Raw genomic sequence first — 23,969 nt, 5'->3', positions numbered from 1 at the left:
GGACTTAGCCAATAGCTGTCTTCGGCTCTGATGCCATCAGTACCGCCCAAGGCTTAGTAGTTATCGATATTGTCTCCGCTTTATACACTTTAGGCCTAAACCTACATGTACTAGGTTTTGTTCTTGGCAAAGACTCCACGAACCCACTCAAAAGGCCTCGCCACATCCTAAACTTGAGCGTTCACCTGTAGCCTAGACTCCAGACAATACTCTCGCACTCTTGTAGCGATGTAGGAGTATCACAATCCCCCATCCTCAGCCAATTATAATGCGGTCAAATCATGTGTTTTTGTTAATAGACAGAATCTCATCCTCCCCACTTAATCATTCTCTTACTCAGAACCCTAACCAATTACATATACATGGATCATCTAGTGCTGGTCTTAAAGTTAGTACAGAAAGAAAGAAAGAGATGGAAGGAGAAAACAGAAATGATCAAGCAATCCAAGCCAAAATTTGGAAACAAATCTATGGGTTTTCCGAACAATTAGTCATTAGATCAGCAATTGATCTTGAAATTTTTGACACAATTCACACCCATGGAAAACCAATGACTCTATCTGAGTTAGCTTCAAAGTTACCTGTTCAACCCATTCACTTAGATCGATTATACCGAGTTATCCGTTATTTAGTTCATATGAAACTATTGAAAAAAGAAAGAGAAGAGTCATCTGGTGAAATTAAATACTTTTTATTACCACCAGCCAAACATCTGATTAAGGGTTTGGAAAAATCATTTGTACCTGTATTTCTATATTTGACAGATAAAGATTTCATGTCTCCATGGCACTATTTGAAAGAAGGATTATTGAGTAATTCTAATGCTTTTGAGAAAGCATTAGGGAAAAGTATATGGGATTATATGAGTGCTAATCCTAAGAAAAATAAGATATTTAATGAATCAATGGCTTGTGATTCTAGATTAGTATCATCAGCTTTAGTTAATGAGTGTGGAAATATTTTCAAGGAATTCAAAATCTTGTTGATGTTGGTGGTGGAACTGGAACTCTTGTCAAAGCTATTTCCCATGCTTTCCCACATATTAAGTGTAGTATTTATGAACTCCCACATGTGATTTCTGATTCCCCTGATATCCCTAATATTGTCAAAATAGAAGGTGATATGTTCAAGTCAATTCCAAGCGCTGATGCTATCTTGATGAAGGTAATTAATTGTTTTAAATTCACAATAACTATTATTTTTAGTGCCGACCGTAGTCTAGTACACGGTTGGCAACAGACTATTTTTAAAAATGTCATCGGGAAAAATCTTCATGAATTTATTTATTTTAATGCATTTTCAGTGGATTCTTCACGATTGGGATGATAACGAATGCATCCAAATTCTAAAGCAATGCAAAGAAGCAGTAACCCGAGACCGAGGAAAGGTTATTATGGTCGATATCATTTTAGACATGAATTCCAAGCATCCTTATACCAAGTGTAGATTAGCTTTGGATATTCATATGATGCTTGTAACTAAAGGAAAAGAAAGGACAGAGGAAGAATGGAAGAAACTAATATATGCTGCTGGGTTTGAAAGTTACAAAATCACTCATATGTCAGCATTACAATCTGTTATTGAAGCTTTTCCTTATCCATTAGGTTAAATATTTTCACAAGACTTGTTACCCTCTTTCATTTTTATCTTGTATTTACTTACGTTGTAATGATGCTCTCGTTTGTCAACTACTGCTTAGCCAGTTAGTTGCGTATATACTCCAAAAATCTGGAGGTTACAACTTACAAGTCTGATTCGCTGTAGAGGTGAAACCCATCATTTATTGACTTGTATTAAAGGATGTAAATAAAGTAAATGTATGAATGAGTTTTCATTCCCCTAGAATGACTTTATGGGTCTTTATATGTCTTTAGAGCCTAAGTTGAAAAACTTGTTCGAAGATTCGTTACTGCACCTGAGAGGCTATGGCTTCCCCTTCTTTGTGCCAAATATCTCAAACACAAGGTGACAAGGATCCCTAGACACAGGTAACCTCAGCCCAAGCTTCACCCACATGGAGTTACATGATAGAAGTGAGAAATTACATAGAAATGGATGGTTGTCATGCAGTAGGAATCGAACAAAATACATAACCAACGGTATAATATTTAACGCAATTTTAATACAGAAAAAGAACGCAATACGGTTTTCTAGGCACGCCCATAATTTATGCCCCTTTTGTTATCCCAGATGGAATCAATAAATCTTATTATCATACAAGTGGAGAGGATCTAGACACTATATTTTTGGTTGTTAGGACCTTAGACATTGTATTCTTGGTTGCTAGATATCACTTCTCCTATGTGAGACTATTCTCACACGCCCCCTCACGTGTGGAGCACGTGTGGCTGTTAAGCTTATCACGTGTAGGCCTATTTATGATGACATGTTAAGTGTGTGGTCATCCAACTCAAAACTAATTGGCAATGAGTGGAGATGACCTAGAAATTATATTCTTGGTTGTTTAGATCCATGTGAAACTATTCTCACATCTATCACCTTGGCTTAAGAATTTCACTGGAGCAAACAATTGCTTTGAGAAAAATGGACCAAACTCAAACAATCAGAGCGGAGCGAAAAAACTTGAAAGAGAGTATGCATCCACTCCAACGGAAGAGTTCGATCAACAAAGGGAGGATACATATAGTCAAGTACAACGTCAAATGGTGCCCCCTATAGCGATGCTTTAGCGGCGTAGAAGGAATATCTTTGAGATTCCTATTATAACATTTTCAATTTCTGCCCACTGAATTATGTGATAATAATTCTACGTGGGGAAATGGTAATCTTTTAACCAGAAACATAATGTCTATGTATTTTCCATTTATAGCTAATTAGTTCTGAGTTGGATGACCACCAACTTGTAAATTTTCTCAAAAAAAGGTCTGATCTTATTCTCTAATTTGCTATTACATTTGGTTTTATATAAAGTAGAGAGAGGGGGATAAAAGAGTGAGAATTTTGTTAATCTAACGGAATTAGTTGTGAAGTTAGTTACTAACTTCACCTTATTTCTGGTACATGTGGCTGGTTGTCTTTAGAAACTCCTCATGGGCTTATTCGAAATGGGCTGAGCTTGACTAAACTTATTTCTTGGCTTCCACAATGTGTTGACCATTTAAGCTTACTTTGAAAACTGGACGTGGTCCACGTCATCTAAAAAGAAAAATACACGTGTTAGTTTAGAAAACGCCAAACTTAGAATGCAGGTATATTAGGGGTGGCAATGGGTACGTGGCAATGGGTACCCATTTACCCGGAACAGAACCGGAGCTGGTTATGCCGATTCTGGATCCTTATTTTCATATCCGATAAGAATTTAATACCCGACGGGTATTATCCGATTGGAACCGATAAGAATTCAATACTTATTGGGTATATCTGACGGGTACCCGATGGATACCCGATATCCGACTTTAATACGTAATTAGTTGATTTTTTCACAAATTTTAAAGTCCTAATTACTTAATGCTATGACAATTATTTTTAAATCATGTCGTTAAGTTTCTCACTTAACATAACATTCTTAATTGGTAATCAAATTATATTCAATAACAAATTTATTGCAACTTATAATATACAACAATGAGATTTATTATAAATTTTAATAACTAATTCATGTACCTCTTATTAAATAGGTTTTAGAAAAAATATTTGAGTTTTTAAATGAAGTATAACCTTCCTAATTAGTGTTAAAAATGATTAAATAAAAATTCTTAAAGAAAACCGATAAATATCCGATACCCGAAAGGTACCCGCAATTTTTATAGGTTCCGGTTCTGGATCCTTAAACTATGAAACCGGACCCGGAACCGCTAGGATCCGGAACTGTAATTTTCAATAGGTTCCGGTTCTTGATAATGAGATACCCGAACCGAAACCGACCCGTTGACACCCCTAGTGTATATAAATAGTCTCACATGTACTCTTCCAACAAAAAAAAATAGTCTCACATGTATGTCTTACTTTAGACTCGCAATTGCTGATTTCAAATATATGATAAACAAATGTGTTTGGAATTGAGAAAAACAGTGTGCCAGAGAGCTTTCCCACTTTCTTAGTATTTTGCACTACTTTCATTTTTTAGTATTTTGCAGTACTTTTGCAGTACTTTTGCTTTATGAAGGAACAATGAAGTTGGAAGAAAACTAATAAAGAAAGGCAACACAACTAAAGATAAAAATAAAAATTGAAAGAGAAAGCTAATAGATTAATCATAACCTAGTGCTTGTCTAAAAATTAGTAAAGGAAGAGATTCAATGGAAGGAGCAAACAAAAATGATTTAGCAATCCAAGCAAAAATTTGGAAACAAATATATGGATTTTCGAAACGATTAGTCATTAAATCAGCAATCGATCTCGAAATTTTTGACACAGTTCACAACCATGGAAAACCCATGACCCTAACTGAGTTAGCTTCAAACTTACCTGTTCAACCGATTCACTTAGATAGATTTTACCGAGTCATCCGATATTTAGTTCATATGAAGCTTTTGAAGAAAGAAAAAGATGAAGAATCATCTGCAGGTGAAATCAAATACTTTTTATTACCACCAGCCAAATATCTGATCAAGGGTTTCGAAAAATCGTTTGTTCCTGCATTTCTATATTTAGCCGATAAAGATTTAATGTCTCCCTTGCATTATCTGAAAGAAGGATTAGTGGGTAATGTTAGTGTTTTCGAGAAAGCATTAGGGAGAAGTATATGGGATTATATATGAGTGCTAATCCTGAAAAAAGTAAGATATTTAATGAAGGAATGGCTAGTGATTCTAGACTAGTGACATCAGCTTTAGTTAATGAGTGTGGAAATATTTTCCAAGGAGTTCAAAATCTTGTTGATGTTGGTGGTGGAAATGGAACTGTTTGTTGGCAATTTGAACCATTACCTTGGTTGAACCATTACCTTGGTTGAACCATTGTCTTGGTTGAATTAAAATTAGGAGAGACACATTTCTAGGATTATGTCTCTCCATGTAGTCACCATCATCTATATATACATAATCCAGATTTCATTTTAGATATAGAAAAAATCAATTAGTTTTCTGAGTTTAGAGTTTGCAATAGAAGTCTAAGGAGTTAAGAGAGTTCTCTACTTATTTGGTTCGAAATATCTTGAAGAACGAAGTACTGCGCTTCAAGAAGGTAAGACTGTTTTATCCTGGGAGACGATTCGTATATACAACCCGGCTTAGCACCATTGCGGGACGAATAACGTCTTAAGGAGAGAGTATCCAATACTCGACTCGGTCATAAAACTATTACTTGTTATTCTACTTACTTGATTATATAATTTGTCGAGCGAAATCATTATCGAATTGTGTATTCGAGAAGGACAATTAAACTAATTAGTCCAACAATCTTAAGACGTTATTTCGTGTATCGGATTTCGCTCATCAAATAGTTTTTCGGCCTTCTAATAATCATTGAAAACAGAAAGGAAAACAATTTACTATACCCTCTCAGTCTCGTTATTAGGAATCCCTAATAGAGACTCAATTCCATGAATTATAGGTAGACAGTGGCATTTCTCAATCTATTATTAGTTCAAATTAAAGCATACATATAAGTTTAGTCACTGTCTTCACTAAATCAAAAAACCCCTATTGGCTATTGGACAAATAGTGTTGTTGTATATTGAATAGGAAAGACAGTGTTATAACTATGGGAGTTAATATTCATTACTTTGCATGTGGGTATTAATTAGTCTTGTTGTATTTGGGTCTGTTGATTATATTCAACTCAAAAGGAGTCACTTTGCATATTCACATACAATACTTTTAGAACCTAACAAGGGTAGTATTCAACAGAATAACTAAATATCAAAGGGCGAACACATAAAACAGTAACATCAGTTTCCCTTGACAAAGGACGATATTTGCCTACATCCAAATTACTGTTTCTGTTCTTTATTTTTGATTCTCATTAATATCTATGTATGTAATCAATCTTTATAAACATAGAGTAGTCTTATTCTTGCATACAACAATTTGAGAACCTTGTTGTTAGCATTTCTTGATTTGTATTACATATTAGAAGAGAAAGAATAAAAGTGAAGCATCATCTTCTTTAAACGTGTTCATTATCTATTCTATGTTATGAAACAAACATTATTTGTTATAGATAATAAATTGATCTGAGTTTCTGTTAATGTTTGTAAGTAATTCATTTACTTTGTAATTCATATTTGCAAATTATATTTGGAATTATTAGTTATCATCAAGAAGGTATAAAACCAAGAAGGGTATACGGTTTATTACCATATTCTTATTCGTCTGTGAATTTTGTATTCAACAGACAATGACAAGTAATACCGGAAACAATGTTCATGTCCCTCCAACTCATGTTGCTCACGGAGAAAAACCTGAGAAGTTTACTGGCGCCGATTTTAAGAGATGGCAACAAAAGATGTTGTTCTATTTGACCACTCTTAACCTTGCTAGGCTGTTATACGAAGAAGCACCCACTCTCAAGGAAGATGGGTCGGATTTTGAGAATGTGGCTGCAGTAGATGCTTGGAAACATTCTGATTTCCTTTGCAAAAATTACATTCTCAATGGTCTCGATAATTCCTTATACAACGTTTATAGTCCGATTAAAAAGGCAAAAGAATTATGGGAATCATTAGAGAATAAGTATAAGTCTGAAACTGCCGGAGTGAAAAAATTCATCATAGGAAGGTTTTTGGATTTCAAGATGACAGACCTTAAAACTGTCATTAGCCAAGTTCAAGAATTCCAATTAATTTTACAAGAATTAAAGGCAGAAAAATTGGTGATTAGTGAATCATTTCAAGTGGAAGCAATCATTGAAAAATTGCCACCATCTTGGAAAGATTTTAAAAATTACCTTAAGCATAAACGCAAGGAAATGGACTTGGAGGACTTGATTTTAAAATTGAGAGTTGAAGAAGATAGTCGTCTTGCCGAGAAAAAGAATGAGAAGCCTTCTGAAATCTCAAAAGTGAATGTGGTTGAAGGGGGGCTGAAAAAGAAAAGGAAATTTTCCGGTAAAGAAAAATATCATGGGAACTCTAAGAAGTTCAAAGGTACTTGTTACAATTGCAATAAGAAAGGACATCTTGCCAAAGATTGTCGCTCCAAAACTTGGAAGAAAACTTTCAAGAAAAGAAAGATGGAAGACAAAGTGATAGATAACTTGTCTGATGGTGTCAAAGAGATTAATTTATGTGCCGTTATTTCTGAAGTCAACTTGGTAAATAATCCAAGAGAATGGTGGGTAGACACTGGTGCTACTCGTCATATTTGTTCAGAGAAAGGAGTATTCTCATTTTATAAAAAGGTAGAAAACGCTGAACCTTTATTTATGGGAAATTCGGCAACATCCAAAGTTGAAGGCACCGGGACAGTCATACTTAAATTCACATCTGGAAAGGAAGTAACTCTGAAAAATGTGCTTCATGTACCCGACATCCGAAAGAATTTAGTTTCTGGTTCTTTATTAAGTAAGAATGGTTTTAAACTTGTATTTGAATCTGATAATTTTATTCTTACTAAGAATGGGATGTACGTGGGAAAGGGGTATTTAAGTGAAGGTCTGTTCAAGATGAATGTAATGACCATTATTCCTACGATTAATAAAATTAATGATTCTGCTTATATTGTTGATTCGTGTATGAAGTGGCATGAGAGGTTAGGACATGTTAATAATGATTCTTTAAGAAGATTAATAAACATGGACCTTATACCTAAATTTGATTTAAATCCCAATCATAAATGTGAAGTTTGTGTCGAATCAAAAATGACTAAGTCGTCTTTCCGTTCAGTTGAAAGAGACACAGAACCGTTAGAACTAATACATAGTGATATATGTGACTTAAAAACGGTTCAGACAAGAGGTGGGAAAAAATACTTCATCACGTTTATAGATGATAGTACCAGATATTGTCATGTTTACTTATTAAGAAGTAAAGATGAAGCCGTAGAAAAATTTAAAATATATAAGAGTGAAGTTGAGAATCAACTCGATAAAAAGATCAAAACTTTATGAAGTGATAGAGGTGGTGAATATGAATCGCCATTTGCTGATATTTGTGCTGAAAATGGTATTATCCATCAAACAACGGCTCCTTATTCGCCTCAGCAAAATGGAGTCTCTGAAAGAAAAAATCGAACTTTAAAAGAAATGATGAACGCATTACTTATAAGTTCAGGATTACCCCAAAATTTGTGGGGGGAAGCTTTGCTTTCAGCAAACTATATTTTGAACAAATTGCCTCATAAGAAAAAGGATAAAACTCCTTATGAGTTATGGAAAGGAAAAAAGCCTTCTTATAAATACCTCAAAGTGTGGGGGTGTTTAGCAAAAGTGGCGATTCCTACACCAAAGAAGGTCAAAATTGGACCAAAAACTATCGATTGTATTTTCATAGGATATGCACATAATAGTAGTGCATACAGATTTCTCATACATAAATCTGAAATTCAAGACTTACATGTTAATACGGTAATCGAATCAAGAAATGCTACATTTTTTGAGGACATATTTCCATGTAAATTAGACGATGAGAAAAGTTCTCAAAAGAGGAAATTTGAGAATATTAGTAACAATGAAAATACAAACCAAAATGATAAAGAGAATGTGGTTCAAGAACCACAAGCAGGAGAAAATAAAGAGGAACTCCGAAGAGGCAAGAGACAAAAAATTGTCAAAACATACGGTCCTGATTTCCTCACATATTTGTTAGAACAAGAACCGCAAACATACAAAGAAGCAATGTCTTCTCCTGAATCTCAATTTTGGAAAGAGGCCGTAAATAACGAAATTGAGTCTATCCTTCAGAACCATACATGGGAGTTAGTAGATCTTCCACCAGGATGTAAACCGTTGGGTTATAAATGGATTTTTAAGAGGAAATTAAAAACGGATGGTTCTATAGACAAGTACAAAGCCAGACTTGTCGCAAAAGGATTTAAACAAAAAGAAGGATTAGACTATTTTGATACGTATTCTCCAGTTACGAGAATAACATCAATTCGGGTATTAATTGCTATAGCATCTCTATATAATTTAGATATACATCAAATGGATGTTAAAACTGCTTTCTTGAATGGTGAATTAGAAGAAGAGATCTATATGGAACAACCGGAAGGGTTTATAGTACTCGGCCAAGAAAAGAAAGTTTGTAAATTAGTGAGGTCACTATATGGGCAGAAACAAGCACCAAAACAGTGGCATGAAAAATTCGACAAAGCCATGTTGTCAAATGGTTTTAGTATTAACGAGTGTGATAAATGTGTCTACACCAAATCTACTACCAACGGAGTTATAATTCTATGCTTGTATGTAGACGATATGTTAATAATGGGTAGCAATTTAGATATGATCAAATCTACGAAGGAAATGCTATCAAAAGTATTTGATATGAAAGATTTAGGTCAAGCAGACTTAATTCTTGGAATCAAGATATGTCGAACTTCTAATGGAATAGTTTTATCTCAATCACATTATATTGAGAAAATTTTAGAGAAATTCAACAAAAATGATAATCAAGTTGTAAAAACTCCAGTAGACCTTAGTCTACATCTAACTAAGAATACGGGTCATAGTACTAACCAATTAGAATATTCTCGGATAATTGGTAGTTTGATGTATCTGATGAATTGTACACGACCTGATATTGCATACTCAGTAAGTAAATTGAGTAGGTTTACGAGCAATCCAAATACAAGTCATTGGAGTGCTCTGATAAGAGTTCTTAGATATTTAAGATATACTAAGGAGTATGGGTTACATTTTACCAAATATCCTGCAGTTCTTGAAGGGTATACTGATGCAAATTGGATTTCAGATACAAACGATTCTAAATCCACAAGCGGTTATGTTTTATTATTGGTGGTGCATCAGTTTCATGGAAGTCCTCAAAACAAACTTGCATAGCAAGATCAACCATGGAGTCAGAGTTTATTGCTTTAGACAAAGCTGGAGAAGAAGCTGAATGGCTATGTAATTTTCTAGAGGATATTCCAATTTGGCCAAAACCGGTGTCTGCTATTAAAATACATTGCGATAGTAAATCGGCAATTGGCAAGGCACATAATAAAATGTATAACGGAAAATCTCGACACATACATCGAAGACACAATACCGTTAAACATTTGCTCTCAAGTGGAATTATAACAATTGATTATATAAAATCAAAGGATAACCTAGCGGATCCGTTTACAAAGGGGTTATCGAAAGAGCAAATGTACAAGTTATCAAGGGGAATGGGCTTAAAGCCTAAAGTAAATGGGTAGATCGCAATAGAAACCCAACCTAGTTGACTGGAGATCCCAAGATCTAGGTTCAAAAGGGACAACATAAATGTGAAATACTCGCTAGTAACACTGAAATAGTCATTCTCTTACCCATTCCTAAGTATCAGTGTTGCCTGTCAGGTGATAGGATAAGCGATGCTTTTAATGATGCCTATATTCTTGTGTAAACAAGTGGGGTACGTCAGGGTACTCTTCATAGGACATCACCTATGTGAGTGTAGAACTGATGCCGGTTCTATGAGAATGTCTTAAGGCGGAATTCTCTAAAGCACTCATGAATCCAGGAGTTGTCCAGGGCCGAAAAGGACACAACCAAAGAATCAAATATGTACGGAAGAAGTTGTGTGTTGGCTATTGTATCGACTTACTGCGAAAATTGAATAGTTCAAGACATCATGTTCACTAATCAATTAGTAAGTCCGGTAGTCATACACTAAGGAAGGTTCAAAGCCAAAAGCCACCTCTCCTGATGCAACAACTTCCATATGAACTCTCTTAGTTTGTATGCATTGTCAGTTTGCATAGTCTTCATATAGAATAAATTTTAATTCATGTGGGGGATTGTTGGCAATTTGAACCATTACCTTGGTTGAACCATTGTCTTGGTTGAACAATTGCCTTGGTTGAATTAAAATTAGGAGAGACACATCTCTAGGATTATGTTTCTCCATGTAGTCACCATCATCTATATATACATAATCCAGATTTCATTTTAGATATAGAAAAAATCAATTAGTTTTCTGAGTTTAGAGTTTGCATTAGAAGTCTAAGGAGTTAAGAGAGTTCTCTACTTATTTGGTTCGAAGTATCTTGAAGAACGAAGTGCTGCGCTTCAAGAAGGTAAGACTGTTTTATCCTGGGAGACGATTCGTATATACAACCCGGCTTAGCACCATTGCGGGACGAATAACGTCTTAAGGAGAGAGTATCCAATACTCGACTCGGTCATAAAACTATTACTTGTTATTCTACTTACTTGATTATATAATTTGTCGAGCGAAATCATTATCGAATTGTGTATTCGAGACAGACAATTAAACTAATTAGTCCAACACTGTTGTCAAAGCTATTTCCAAGGCCTTCCCACATATCAAATGTAGTATTTATGATCTCCCTCATGTGATTTCTGATTCCCCTGATATCCCTAATATTGTCAAAATCGAAGGTGATATGTTCCAGTCAATTCCAAGTGCTGATGCTATCTTGATGAAGGTAATTAACTTTTCTTTGTTAAAGTTATATTTGTTTTATTTTTAATTTTATAGTTTATTGTAAACTAAATTCACTATATTATCAGCTATAAAAGTATTACCGACGGTATTAGAATGCTGTCGAGAAAAGCTTTCACTTTTATAGTGATAGAGAATTTATCCGTCTTAATGCATTTTCAGTGGATTCTTCACGATTGGGATGATAGCAAATGCATTCAAATACTCAAGCTATGCAAAGAAGCAGTAGCCCGAGAAGGAGGAAATGTTATTATTGTCGATATCATTTTAGACATGAATTACAAGCATCCTTATACGAAGTGTAGACTAGCTTTCGATATATTTATGATGCTTGGAACAGGAGGAAAAGAGAGGACAGAGGAAGAAGGGAAGAAACTAATTTATGCTGCTGGATTTGAAAGTTACAAAATTACTCATATGTCAGCACTACAATCTGTTATTGAAGCTTTTCCTTATCCATTAGGTTAAAGAATGATTACTCTCTTTCATTTTTATAATGTATTTACTTATGTTGTAATAATGCTCTCATTCGTCAACAACTGCTTAGCCAGTTGGTTGTATATCTGCTTCAATGCAAGTCGATCTGATTCACGATAAAAGTGAAATTCATCCTTATTGACTTGTATTAAAGGATATAACGACAGTAAAGGTATGAATGAGTTTTCATTCCCCTAGAATAACTTTAAAGATCTTTATATTTCTTTTATGCCCTAAGATGTCTTTGATGATGGTAGTTATCAGGTTTATTGAATTCATGTATTTAGTCATAATGTATCCATACCATATTGAGTTCATTGCTTTTGGAGTCTATGCTCTCATTTCTCAAATGGGTCTGGTGTTGCATCTCCACTTACGTCACTGGGGTCACGGGTTGGGTATGGTTGTCAGATCTAATCAAGTACATCTGTATTTCTGCTTTGAAAATCATCACCTTGTAATATTTGTTAGGTTATGATACATACTAGTGTTCTAAGTGGAATTTCAGAGCATTCCCGGGATCATCATGCATAAGCTAATATTTTAACTAAGAGTTAGAGATTACCTTAATCGTTAGTTTTCACTCGAACCTTTTCAATCGAATGCGAAGACCAATAGCTCCACGTGTTGCTCCTTTACTCAAGACACCGAATGATCTACTTGATTTCCCACCTTGTAGCTAGTTAGAACTCAAATGGTGGTTTGATATGAAGAACATCTTCTTCTTTCTTGACTAGTTAGATAGCTTGGGAATTAGCTCACTTTCTCTTCTCTACTTGATGTGGTAGAGTAAGAAAGCTTATTGAGAAATTTCACACCTTATTCAAATCTCTAAGAGACATTATATAGAAGGTGGCCAATACGTGGACAACTGTTTTTCTTATACGGACAACTATTTTCGGACCCAGTGCGCGTCAACTATGTTTGATTTAGTTGACTTTGATTTAATAAGTGGACAACTTCATAAAGCCTTAAAGATTAACAATTACTAATTTGTGGACCATTAACAAAAACAATAGTAAAAAATAAAAAAACTACTCCCTCCGTCCCATTTTGTTTGGGTGTTATTCCTTTTAAGGAAGTCCCAAAATGTTTGTCCACTTACTTTAAATAAAACTCATTTATTACTAGTTTTATTAATGTTTCCCAATCTACCCTTACTTTTAATACTAATAAAAAATTTCTATTGGTTCTACACTAGTTCCAATGTAGTTTTCATTGTAACACTACAAAAAAAGGGCCATTAGGGACGGCCAAAAACCGTCCCAAACATAGGAAAACCGTCCCTAATAGAGTATTGGGGACGGTTTTCATCTGTCCCCAAAAGCGGCGTCCCAAATACTATTTGGGACAGATATGGGGACGGATAGCATCTGTCCCAAAGTTATTTTTGGGACGGTTTGTATCTGTCCCTGTATCAACGATTATTAGGGACGACATATATCTGTCCCTAAAAATTTGGCGGGAATTTCCTCTCGTTAGCATTTGGGACAATTAATATCTGTCCCCAAAGTTCAGCGGGAATTTCTTCTCGTTAGCATTTGGGACAAATAATAATCGTCCCTATAAGATCGGAGGTGATTTTCTACTACCCATACCTGATACAGTTAATATTAGTCCCTACAAATTGGGTTAAGAGTTCTGCACACAATTGTTAGCATACACAGAAGAGAAAATTTTCCTCAAAAAAATTTTAAGAATCACATATTCACATTAACAAGTTTTAATAAGTCCCCCGAAAAAACACACAAGCCTAGACGAAAAAAAAGGTCAAACTAAAATAAGATAATAGATTAATAACCCTTCCAAATGTTAAACTTATATAAAAAATAAACTACTCTAACTTCATCCTCACATCTTGTTTCTCATGTTGTAGTGGAAAACTTAAAACCACCATTAGCATATCATCATCTGAGCAGAGCTCCATCCTATCCCTGTGTCATGGTGACAAAAAACAGAAGACAACGAAAGCAATCAGTTTATTACCTTTTTCGAATGTAGGACACGACAAATATACAAACATGTAAAACTTCTATAAAATTGTTAAAGAGCAAACATTCACACACAAAATCTTCTTAAAAGCGGTAGCTTCATAATAAGTTCGTGTTTACTATTCTAGTAATCTAACGAGCATACTCTCACGGGATTGCGTTACATTTAGAAGAGAATACATAATAACATCTCATATAGTCCAGGTCACTGTATTACTGCATTAGCTCTAGAAACAACGGTTAATTTTAGTAAAAAAACACCAATCATACTGCGACGAAGCAGCAGCTGCAACCCCTTGGCTGTTGCGACGCAGCAGCAGCTGCAGCCAATTGGTATGCTGCGACGCAGCAGCAGCTGTAGCCCCTTGGCATGCTGCGACACAGCAGCAGTTGCTGCAGCCCCCTTGGGTTGCTGCGCGAAGTAACATCCTCTTGTCTGTTGCATAAGATTAAAATTGTTGTAATTATAAAGTTGTTATAAAGTGGGACATGAAATTGTGACATGAATAACATTATCAGTCAAAGTCACTAGAACAAGTTGCGTGCGCAATGTCATTGTCTAACCAGATATATAATTTAACCCCACGCTTAAATCACATGGTGAGGTTATGTTTCATGCCCCATATGTTTTGGTCTCTCAACACAATCGTATATTTATGATTATAATGATAGATATCAAACACAACGACATATACAAAATAAAAGTTTTGTTTCAGTCGTACAAGTAGACACTGTTTTTTGGAAAAGTATGTATATGTACTATACCAAATACCTAGTTAAGAAATGGTTCGATCATATGCCATGACTTGTTTTGAAATAGTTACTAGTGTCTCAATATATTCTGCTAACAAGAAAAATAATATCTCTATTAAAAGATAACTATGCAATAGCAAGAGTTAAGCTAAAGAAAAACCAAAACCTTCATAGCCGCATAAATCTCATTATAGGTATTAGGTCCTTCATTTTCATTATGTTTCTTTACTTTGGAACAAACCACTATTATGCGCATAAATGTCAACCTCAGTGGTATTCTAATGTATTAACATGGTTGTGTACAATTTCACACAAGATGGGCGTACGAATCTCAATTATACACATTGAAGTGACTGGAATATCGATACAGTATAAAAAGTACTGAAAATGAGTATCCACATAGTAGAGGTTACTGCATATTAACCAAGTTATAAATCTGAGTTTGAAACAGACTCTGGTCTCCAACAAATAATGGATAATTGATGTGTCCAATTTGTACTCTATCTGTGTTTAAGTTTGTTTATGAGAAGCTGACTTCTTCGACTATATTTACTACTATAGTTTAAGACTTTAAGTGGTTCTTTGCACTTTCATGACCCTGAATATGTTAGAATTGCTAAATTAAGTAAACTCTGTTATTTCAGGCAATTGCTGCCGCAGGGATTAAGGGAGGCTACCCTGAAAGAATTGGGCAACCTGAATGTGAGGTATCCATTATTTTCCTTTTACAAGGGACTCATAAATGTACAACCATAGATAGTTCATGTCGATTGCTATTCAATAAAGGAAATATCATAATCTGCCTTAGATTCTGTATTTGCTTTTTGGAGTAACCTATCTTTTTACAATGCCTTGATGTGCTATGTGATATACTTGGAGCTATTTAATTTTAGTTTTCCTTTTCTTTGTTGGTCAATTTTTATTGTCGGGTCCAAGTGATTTCCAGCTTCGTAATCAAAGAGATAACATCATAGTTTTATTAAATATTTTAGGCTATCCACTCCGACCGGTTTGTCATTGAGTTTCAATCCGGCATTAACTATTCAACAGTACTACATATAACAAAGATGACAAAGTAATAATATACGACTGTAACACTCCCGCATTACTAGGTCACCGATTCGCTAAAAGCGTGACATTCAGGCAATTTCTGTATTCACTTTTTTCCCTATCTTTTAAAGCATTTATTTGAATAATTCAAGGCTTGTATAATAATAATACATCAAGATTACCATATGTTACTAAGGTAGTGTGACTATTTGTGTGATAGATATTATACTACTAAGGAGAGAAGGTTACCTCATGCTAATCAGAATGTGAGGATGACCTTGGGTCGTTACGAGAACTTTCAAAAGAGAAGCTAGGCGTAGAGACGTGTAGCTGTAAAATGATTACATAGGTCATTAATTGAAATAATAACTACATACTGAATCATAATTCTATTAAGAATTTACCTCCCCATCGCGAAGCCGTCTAAAATAAGCCCTCATCTCGTCTAACTCCGCTTTTGTGCTATTAAGTTCTTTTTTCATTTCTTCCATTTCTTTCTTCAAGTTTGAAGTCTCTTCATTGGTCTTACGAGATTCAACCTTGGATGATTCTCCCCAAACAGTTTTTGGGGTGCCTTTTCCATAACACCGAATAAAACCTCTACGCTCAGGTCCCATAACCTTAGCAAATATGCTATTTGATCCGTTCTCATATACAGGCAATCCTTCTTGAGTTGCTCTGGTCACTAAGTCTCTCATTTTTTCCTTCAAATATTGAAATTACTCTAAGGGTTATAGATTAGTTCAAATATAACAACCGGAAACATAAGTTAATTTTATCATTACCATATTTTCCCTTGCTTCTTCTGTGATTGGTGTACCTTCCTTCTTTGTGTAAGTTTTCATAAACACTTCCACTTGAGATGCTGGAGTGTTTGTTGGTGCCTCTCTTTGTGGATCTTCCTCTATCTATAAAATTTATTATGTTAATATGGAAATATATTAGAGAAGAATAAATAGTGATTCTCACCTCAATGGCGTGTTTTGCTAAGTTCTTTGATCCACCAGTATGACATGTTTTTAGTTTCTTCCTGTTCTCTTTATTTTTTTCTGCTTTAGCCTGTCATAAAAACAATAACGAAAACAATTCATTATCAACATTAACAATAGTAACAAAAATAATAAATCATTACAGTCATGACTTTTTAAACCAATTATTTTGCCTTCCTTGACTTTTATGCATCCTGAAAAGTTTGAACAGAACCCGTCCGGCACTTTCAAACTTTTCAAAACCTTGCAAAATTTTTGTTTTTCACATTTAGTCATTGTATAACAAGCAGGGGGTATATACCACTTTTTCTTATCCTCAAGCCATTTTGCGTGAAGCTCAGGTTTGATCCCCAGTTGTTCTAAGTCATGTCTCACTTTCAAATTATCTTGATAACGTTTCTTTTGGCCCAAAATAGTGCCTAAAATACTATCACATATATTCTTCTCTATATGCATGACATCTAGATTATGTCTAAGAAGAATAAATGAAAAATACGGCAACTCATTAAGTATAGGCAACTTCTTCCAATTATCTGGAAACCCAGATACTACTCGAGCTTTTTTTCCTTTTAGGTCCATTATCTTCCTCATCTACATTACTTTCAGAAGGAATTTTTCCAAATTGGTGTGGAATTCCTCTTAGTAGTTCTACTATTTCTATTCCTGTCAAAGGTACCGGTGCTTCTCTTCTTTCGGTATTTCCATCAAAATCATTCTTCAGTCGCCGAAAGTTATGATCCATAGGCAAAAATCTACGATGGCCCATGTAACATATTTTACCCCCATTTTTTAGATATTTACTACTTGTATTTTTACCACATGTTATGCATGCTAAGTACCCTTTTGTACTCCAACCGGAAAGCATTGCCAAGCCTGGATAATCACTAATTGTGCTGACCACTGCTGCACGCATTTTAAACATTTCCTTCCTTGCTGCGTCATAAGTATCAACCCCATCTTCCCACAACTCTATCAATTCATCAATGAGAGGTCTCATGAAAACATCAATATCATTTCCAGGACTCCTTGGACCAGGTATTAGCAAAGACAAAATCATATGAGGTTGTTTCATGCACAACCATGGTGGTAAATTATAGGGCATTAATACCACCGGCCATGTGCTATGTACAGAACTCATATTTCCAAACGGATTGAATCCGTCTGTTGCTAATGCTAGTCTAACGTTCCTGGGATCAGCAGCGAAACTCGGATATACTTGGTCAAAGTGTTTCCATGCCTCCCCATCTGCCGGGTGTCTGAGCACCCCATCTTTTGTGCGGCCTTCCTCATGCCATCTCATGTCTACTGCAACTTTAGATGTCATATACAAGCGTTTCAACCTAGGTTTTAACGGAAAGTGACGCAAAATCTTTGCAGGAGTTTTTTTTATGTGTAATACCACTCTCCTTTACATATCGAGAAGCATTACATACAGTGCAATTTTCTAGATCTGAATTTTCTTTCCAAAATAACATACAGTCATTTGGACATGCATCAATCTTCTTATAATCTAACGCCATATCCGTAACAAGTTTTTTAGCTTGACTGAAAGTCTCTGGCAATGTACACCCTTCGGGAAATGCCTTCTTTAGCAATACAAGTATGTCCGTGAAAATTTTATTGCTAATTCCTCCAAAACATTTGAGTTGCCATAACCTGAAAAGAAATGACAACTTTGTGTAGTTTTTACAACCCGGATACAACTCAGTTTTAGTTTCCTCTAGCAAACTATTAAACTGGCCAGCATCACCATTAATATGTATATTATCGGTTTCTTCTGCATCACCATCTATATCATTACCCACATTTTGAACCCCAAATGCATCGTGCAACATACCTTCTATGTCGTCACCTCCCTCCCCATTGTTGTCATTATTATTAGTCAACGCTTCAGGTTCTAAAGTAGGAGTCTGATCAGAGTTCTCACCGTGAAAATCCCACACCTTATAATTGCTCATAATTCCACGACAGATTAGATGCTCGTAAAGTAAACTTCTATCAACATACTTTACATTAGCACAATCTATGCATGGACATTTTACAACTTTTCCATTAAAAACTCTTCCATGTGTAAAGGCATGTTCGATGAATGTCTTTACACCATCACGATATTCCTTACTCGTCCTACGTTTTTCCATCCAACTCTTATCCATTTCAGAAAAAAAAATTAGCGGTTGAAGACAACCACTGCTTTATCAAACAAAGAGAAATGTCGATACACAAAGATGAAGAAGAAATCTCAATAAATAAACAAATTTATTATTTAATAATATATATTGAAAATTTGTGAGATCGTAAGAAAACCTCATAACTAAAACTTTATACAGTAATAAAACTATATATGATTGTCTAAAAGAACTATTGGTTTTCACAAACAACATACAAATACGATTAAATCTAGGTAGTCCAACTTGGTCGATTCATCGAGCTACTAATAAGTCGATTAATGTAGTTTGAAAAAAAAACAATCGGCTAAACCCCCTTGCATTAATGGATTAACCATTCCTTAACAAAACTATAAACATGTCCAGCCAGTCCTGTAATATGATCAGCCCTAGACTAATTAAGAAGCTAACTGGTATGGTGTGACTAAGCAAACTAATTGCGAAATGTTTTCTCATCTAAATCATGCATCGTGATTCGTCTCAATGGTTGATTGAAGTGTCGAACTGATTTTGGGTTCATTGAAGCCAGACATACACAAACTAGTTGGATTTTGATTATTAAGTTCTAAACTTCATTAAACAACATATAGAAAATTCTCAAAACTGAACAAGAAATAACATATATCAAATTTCAGATTTCAGAAAAAAAAATTAAATTTCAATCCAGTAACATCAACCAAATTATAAAGAAGTTCATAAAATAGTTTTCTTTAAACTCGACTACTTCGTTACCATGTACTAATACCCTACTGATATAGATGAACCCAAATAAAAATAACTCAACAACAACAAAAATTTAGATATAGATGAACCCTACTAAACTTGATCAAGTTTGATTCATAAATAAACTATCGATGTTCGGTATGTAGTGATGGTTAAATCAGAGTTATGACCATGAATCTCTATCGATTTCTTAATTTGAAGATAACTAAAAATATAGGAAGATAACAAAAACCAAGAAGATAACAAAAACCAGGAAGATAACAAAAAATGGTAAAAGCAGGAATTTCCTATTGATTTCGATCAATTCAATCTAAACATCTCTTGATAATAGTAGTAACATGAAGATAACAAAAATATAAACATGTTGAAGAGGATGATGTGAATTTTTACCTAATTAATTCCAGAAAACACGGTTAAAACTCCTACGGCGGAACTCTACAGCTCTGAGATCCGCTACAAGTTCTGCATTTCAAACAAATAAAGAACTAATCAATCACCATTAGCCAAACAATCTCTTGGCCTCCACCAAAACGGAATTGGGGACTTGCCTCTATTGAATGGCCTCATCATGTGCACTTAGACCTTCCTTAATAAACCTTTTTACCTCCGGTTCGGGGAAAACACCCGAAACAGTAGCTGTTTACTGTTTCGGTGAAAACCCTCGAAACACTAGCAGATCACTGTTAGTTTTTTCGCGGGGTAACCCACGAGACCACGACTGTTCTTAAGTGTTGACCTGACGGTTATTTGATATAAAATATCAAATTTTTAGGTTTTATCTTTTGATTTAAAGAGTTTTAGGGTTCATGAAGAAGATTAAATCTGTCATAGATTGAATTAAGTTTGTGTAACAACTCATGTGTGGGAAGATTCTTCAACAATTTTGTTTGATTTTTTTGGTGCAATGATAAAAAATGTTTTACCAAAGTTTATTTCTCTACAAATTTGTGGGTGATGAAGAAGTAGTAGAACAAGAAGACTAAGTCTAGGGTTTATTGAAAAAAGAGTTAAAATAAAAGTTCTAATTCTTGGAGGACTTGAGTGAAAAATAATGGAGTGATGTCCCCTTAAAAACTGTTGTCCATATATATTTTTTAATTTTTCTAGTTGTCCACGTAAAATAGTTGTCCATATAAGAAAATTAGTCGTCCATATATTGGCCACCATATAGAACCTAAGTTGGAATCCTACCCTAATTAGGTTTCCCAAAAGATCCCTTTTGAATAAGATTAAGGAAATAGTCGAAAATAGAAACTAGTTTCTATTTCCAATTTCCATGAGATGTGGCCTCCCATGCATAGGAAAACGTCCAAATATGTCCGGTCCCTTATGACCACCCTATTATGCATGGCCGACCCCTCTCTTGAGCCCAAAACCCCATTTTGGTGACCCAGCCCAAAATCCCTCTTTTCGGGCCTTTTGTGCTATCTTTGCCTAAACTTTTTTTAGGCCTATGAGACATGTTTATAGAACTCTCCCATGATTATATGTCTCATTCTCACTAGTCATATGATCCGATCAAATAGACATTCATATGTGTAACCCGATGTAGGATCCGGTCGAAGTTAGTCGCGAATTACTTCGTAATTCGACGATCGTAGTTGGTTTCTAGCTAAACACTACGACCCCTAAATCAACCGGACTTATTGATCTTCTTCATCAATTGTCCTATCCGACAAACTACTCGCATTGCATCTTTGGTCGAAGAACATCTCCTTCAATATCATCTCTGATGCATTTCGAGATATAAATAGTTGATTATAGGAAAATGTATTTTCTTATTCTATACCTAACAATTTTCACTAAAATATAACTTCGACAGAGGCATGAGATAGATAAAAGGAAAGTGTATTTTATTAGATGGGAAGGCCTGAGGATCGGGGATTCGAGATATGGAAAGTGTTAATAGAACTTCTAGTTGAAAAACTTGTTCGAACATTCATTACTGCACCTGAGACGCTATGGCTTACCCTTCTTTGTTCCAAATATCTCAAACACAAGGAGTGGACACACATAACGGCAGCCTAAGCTTCAGCCACATGGAGATACATGATAGAAGTAAGAAATTACATAGAAATGGGTTGTCATGCAGTAGGAAATGGGCAAAGGCGTAATACTTATCAAGTGTGGTTGTTAAGCTTATCACGTGTAGGTCTAGTTATGGTGACATGTTAAGTTTGTGGTCCTCCAATCCAAAACCAATTGACAATGAGTAGAGAGAACCTAAACATTATATTTTTGGTTGCTAGATACCCCTTCTCCCATGTGAGACTATTCTCACACCTATCACCTCGGCTTAAGAATTTCAGAAGAGTAAATAATTATTTTTGAGAAATGGACCAAACTCAAACAATCAGAGCAGAGCGAAAAACTTGAAAGGGAGTACACATCCTCAACGGAAGAGTTCGATCAACAATGGGAGGATACAAGTAGTCAAATACAACGTCAAATGGTGCCCCCTATAACGGTACTTTAGCGATAGAGAAGAAATATCTTTGAGATTCCTATTATAAAATTTTCAACCATTTGTGCCCAGTGAATTATGTGACAATAATTCTACGTGGGGAAATAGTAATCTTTTAACCCAGAATATAGTGTCTAGGTATTTTCCACTCGTAGCTAATTAGTTCTCAGTTAGATTACCACAAACTTAACAATGTATTAGAGCTAAGCTTACACATGATTGGCTTAGAAATAGCACGCGCTCCACGTCATAAACAAAAAGGACACGTGTTAGCCTAGAAAAACACCAAACTTAGAAAGCCTGTATGAATAGTCTCACATGTATGTCTTACTTTAGAGCATCTTCAACGGGACACTCTAACAAACACTCTAAAAGTCCTAGTTGTCAAGTTCGATGGAGATTCTCTTCCTAAGTGTTAATATGGAGACGCTCTAATTTTTTTTGTCTTCAATGGGGATCTTTAAAGGGTTAATTTCGTGACCAACTCGCCGTTTTGGCCCCATTAAGTGTCCGGCAGTTCGTTTTGGCCCCACAAATTTTTTAATTGGCTCCAAATTTTTTCCAACCTCCCAATTCTACCCCCATGACATTTCTGTAATTTATTTTTTTCTTTTTCTTTGTCCACCTCATCTAACAATTACAACATCACCTCTGTCCACCTCACCCTTCTCTCCGGCGAAAGGTTGCCGGTCGGAATAAAAAATTGCGGTCGGCATCCTTTAACAAAAAAAAAATTCTCCCTTTCTCTCTCTTCTTCTTCTTCTTCTTCTTTCTCTCTCTTCCTCTTCCTCTTCTTCTTTCTCTCTCTTCGTCTTTTTCTTCTTTATCTCTCTTCTATTTCTTTTTCTTCTTCTTTCTCTCTCTTCTTCTTCTTTCTCTCTCTTCCTCTTCTTCCTCTTTACTCTCTCTCTCTCTCTTTACCAAGTCCGACGAAGGGGACGATCCCCTTCGCCGGACGTCTGGTTTCCAGACCATCGTTTGGATCAGGAACTCCATATTCGTCTGGATCTGGAACACCAGATCCAGACGTCCGGCGAAGGGGATCCTCCCCTTCGCCAGACTTGGTAAAGAGAGAGAGAGAGAGTAAAGAAGAAGAGGAAGAGAGAGAAAGAAGAGGAAGAAAGAGAACGAAGAAAAAGAAGAAGAGAGAGAGAAAATGATTATTATTATTATTTTATTTTTTTTATGTTTGATGGTCGTCAGAAAAATTCGCCGGCCGACAACCTTCGGCGGAGAAGATGATGAGATGGACATATTACAGGGATCTGAGATGACATGAATTGATGAAGTGGAGGAAATAAGAGGAGGTGAGGTGGCCTTGGTCCCCATTTAGAGTCTATCTGATGGAATATTTTTCCTTGAGCTACTAAGTGCAGTGGAGCCCAGAGTTGTGAATTGGAGTCTTGTTACAAAGGGTGAAACTGGTAAGTTGCCGACTTTCGGTAACATTTCAAGAAACAAAGCGAGTTTAGGAATTTATAAACACCTATTCAGTACAACAAATAGTTAGAAAACTCATTCAGTTACTCTCTTTCATTTTTATATGTATTTATTTGCGTTGTAATGATGCTCTCATTTGTCAACTACTGCTTAGCCAGTTAGTTGTGTATCTACTCCAAAAATCTAGAGGATACAAGTCTGATGCGCTATTGAGGTGAAATTCATCATTTATTGACTTGTATTAAAGAATATAAATAAAATAAATGTATGACTTGAGTTTTCATTTCCCTAGATAGAGGGTCTTTATGTCTTTTAGAGCCTAAGTTGAAAAACTTGTTCGAAGATTCGTTACTGCACCTGAGAGGCCATGGCTTCGCCTTCTTTGTGTCAAAAATCCCAAACACAAAG

General features: G+C 35.3%; 1 protein-coding gene and 3 pseudogenes across 5 annotated transcripts; 2 read left to right on the top strand and 2 right to left on the bottom strand.

Annotated features, from left to right (window-relative positions):
• Positions 1 to 228: 228 nt before the first annotated feature.
• On the top strand, positions 229 to 1,627 carry LOC147559888 ((RS)-norcoclaurine 6-O-methyltransferase-like; annotated as a pseudogene). The gene is made up of 2 exons (XR_015233656.1): positions 229 to 1,164; positions 1,304 to 1,627. The product of XR_015233656.1 is annotated as a (RS)-norcoclaurine 6-O-methyltransferase-like (transcript).
• Positions 1,628 to 4,259: 2,632 nt separating this feature from the next.
• LOC147559887 ((RS)-norcoclaurine 6-O-methyltransferase-like) lies at positions 4,260 to 11,977 on the top strand (annotated as a pseudogene).
• Positions 11,978 to 13,662: 1,685 nt separating this feature from the next.
• On the bottom strand, positions 13,663 to 20,122 carry LOC147559885 (uncharacterized). Of its 4 annotated transcripts, XM_086661848.1 has the most exons (7): positions 20,048 to 20,122; positions 18,607 to 18,712; positions 16,750 to 16,839; positions 16,566 to 16,688; positions 16,185 to 16,484; positions 16,030 to 16,110; positions 13,663 to 13,920 (listed from the first exon to the last, which is right to left on the bottom strand). In XM_086661848.1, the coding sequence occupies exons 4-6, from the start codon at positions 16,623 to 16,625 to the stop codon at positions 16,036 to 16,038; spliced, it is 435 nt and encodes a 144-aa protein (XP_086517974.1). In that variant the 5' UTR covers positions 16,626 to 16,688; positions 16,750 to 16,839; positions 18,607 to 18,712; positions 20,048 to 20,122; the 3' UTR covers positions 13,663 to 13,920; positions 16,030 to 16,035. The 4 variants fall into 4 exon arrangements, with proteins under 4 accessions (XP_086517974.1, XP_086517976.1, XP_086517977.1 ...); XM_086661850.1 differs by lacking the exon at positions 18,607 to 18,712 and having other exon boundaries at positions 20,048 to 20,116; XM_086661851.1 differs by lacking the exon at positions 20,048 to 20,122 and having other exon boundaries at positions 16,750 to 16,920; positions 18,499 to 19,306.
• LOC147559886 (uncharacterized) lies at positions 17,299 to 18,922 on the bottom strand (annotated as a pseudogene).
• Positions 20,123 to 23,969: the final 3,847 nt, after the last annotated feature.

This window comes from Eschscholzia californica, unplaced genomic scaffold (assembly GCF_041429995.1).
Source record: "Eschscholzia californica isolate CP2 unplaced genomic scaffold, dmEscCali1.0.p SCAF_2, whole genome shotgun sequence".
NCBI lineage: Eukaryota > Viridiplantae > Streptophyta > Magnoliopsida > Ranunculales > Papaveraceae > Eschscholzia > Eschscholzia californica.
This window is presented reverse-complemented; position numbering and strand designations above follow the sequence as displayed.

What these genes read in the sequence shown, in the direction of transcription:
- LOC147559885 (XM_086661848.1), bottom strand. Translation starts at nt 16,625, where the DNA reads ATGAAAACTTACACAAAGAAGGAAGGTACACCAATCACAGAAGAAGCA. An exon ending in AAGAAGCAAGGGAAAATATG is followed by an intron (nt 16,485 to 16,565) that starts GTAATGATAAAA and finishes CAATATTTGAAG; the next exon opens with GAAAAAATGAGAGACTTAGT. An exon ending in GACGGCTTCGCGATGGGGAG is followed by an intron (nt 16,111 to 16,184) that starts GTAAATTCTTAA and finishes ATCATTTTACAG; the next exon opens with CTACACGTCTCTACGCCTAG.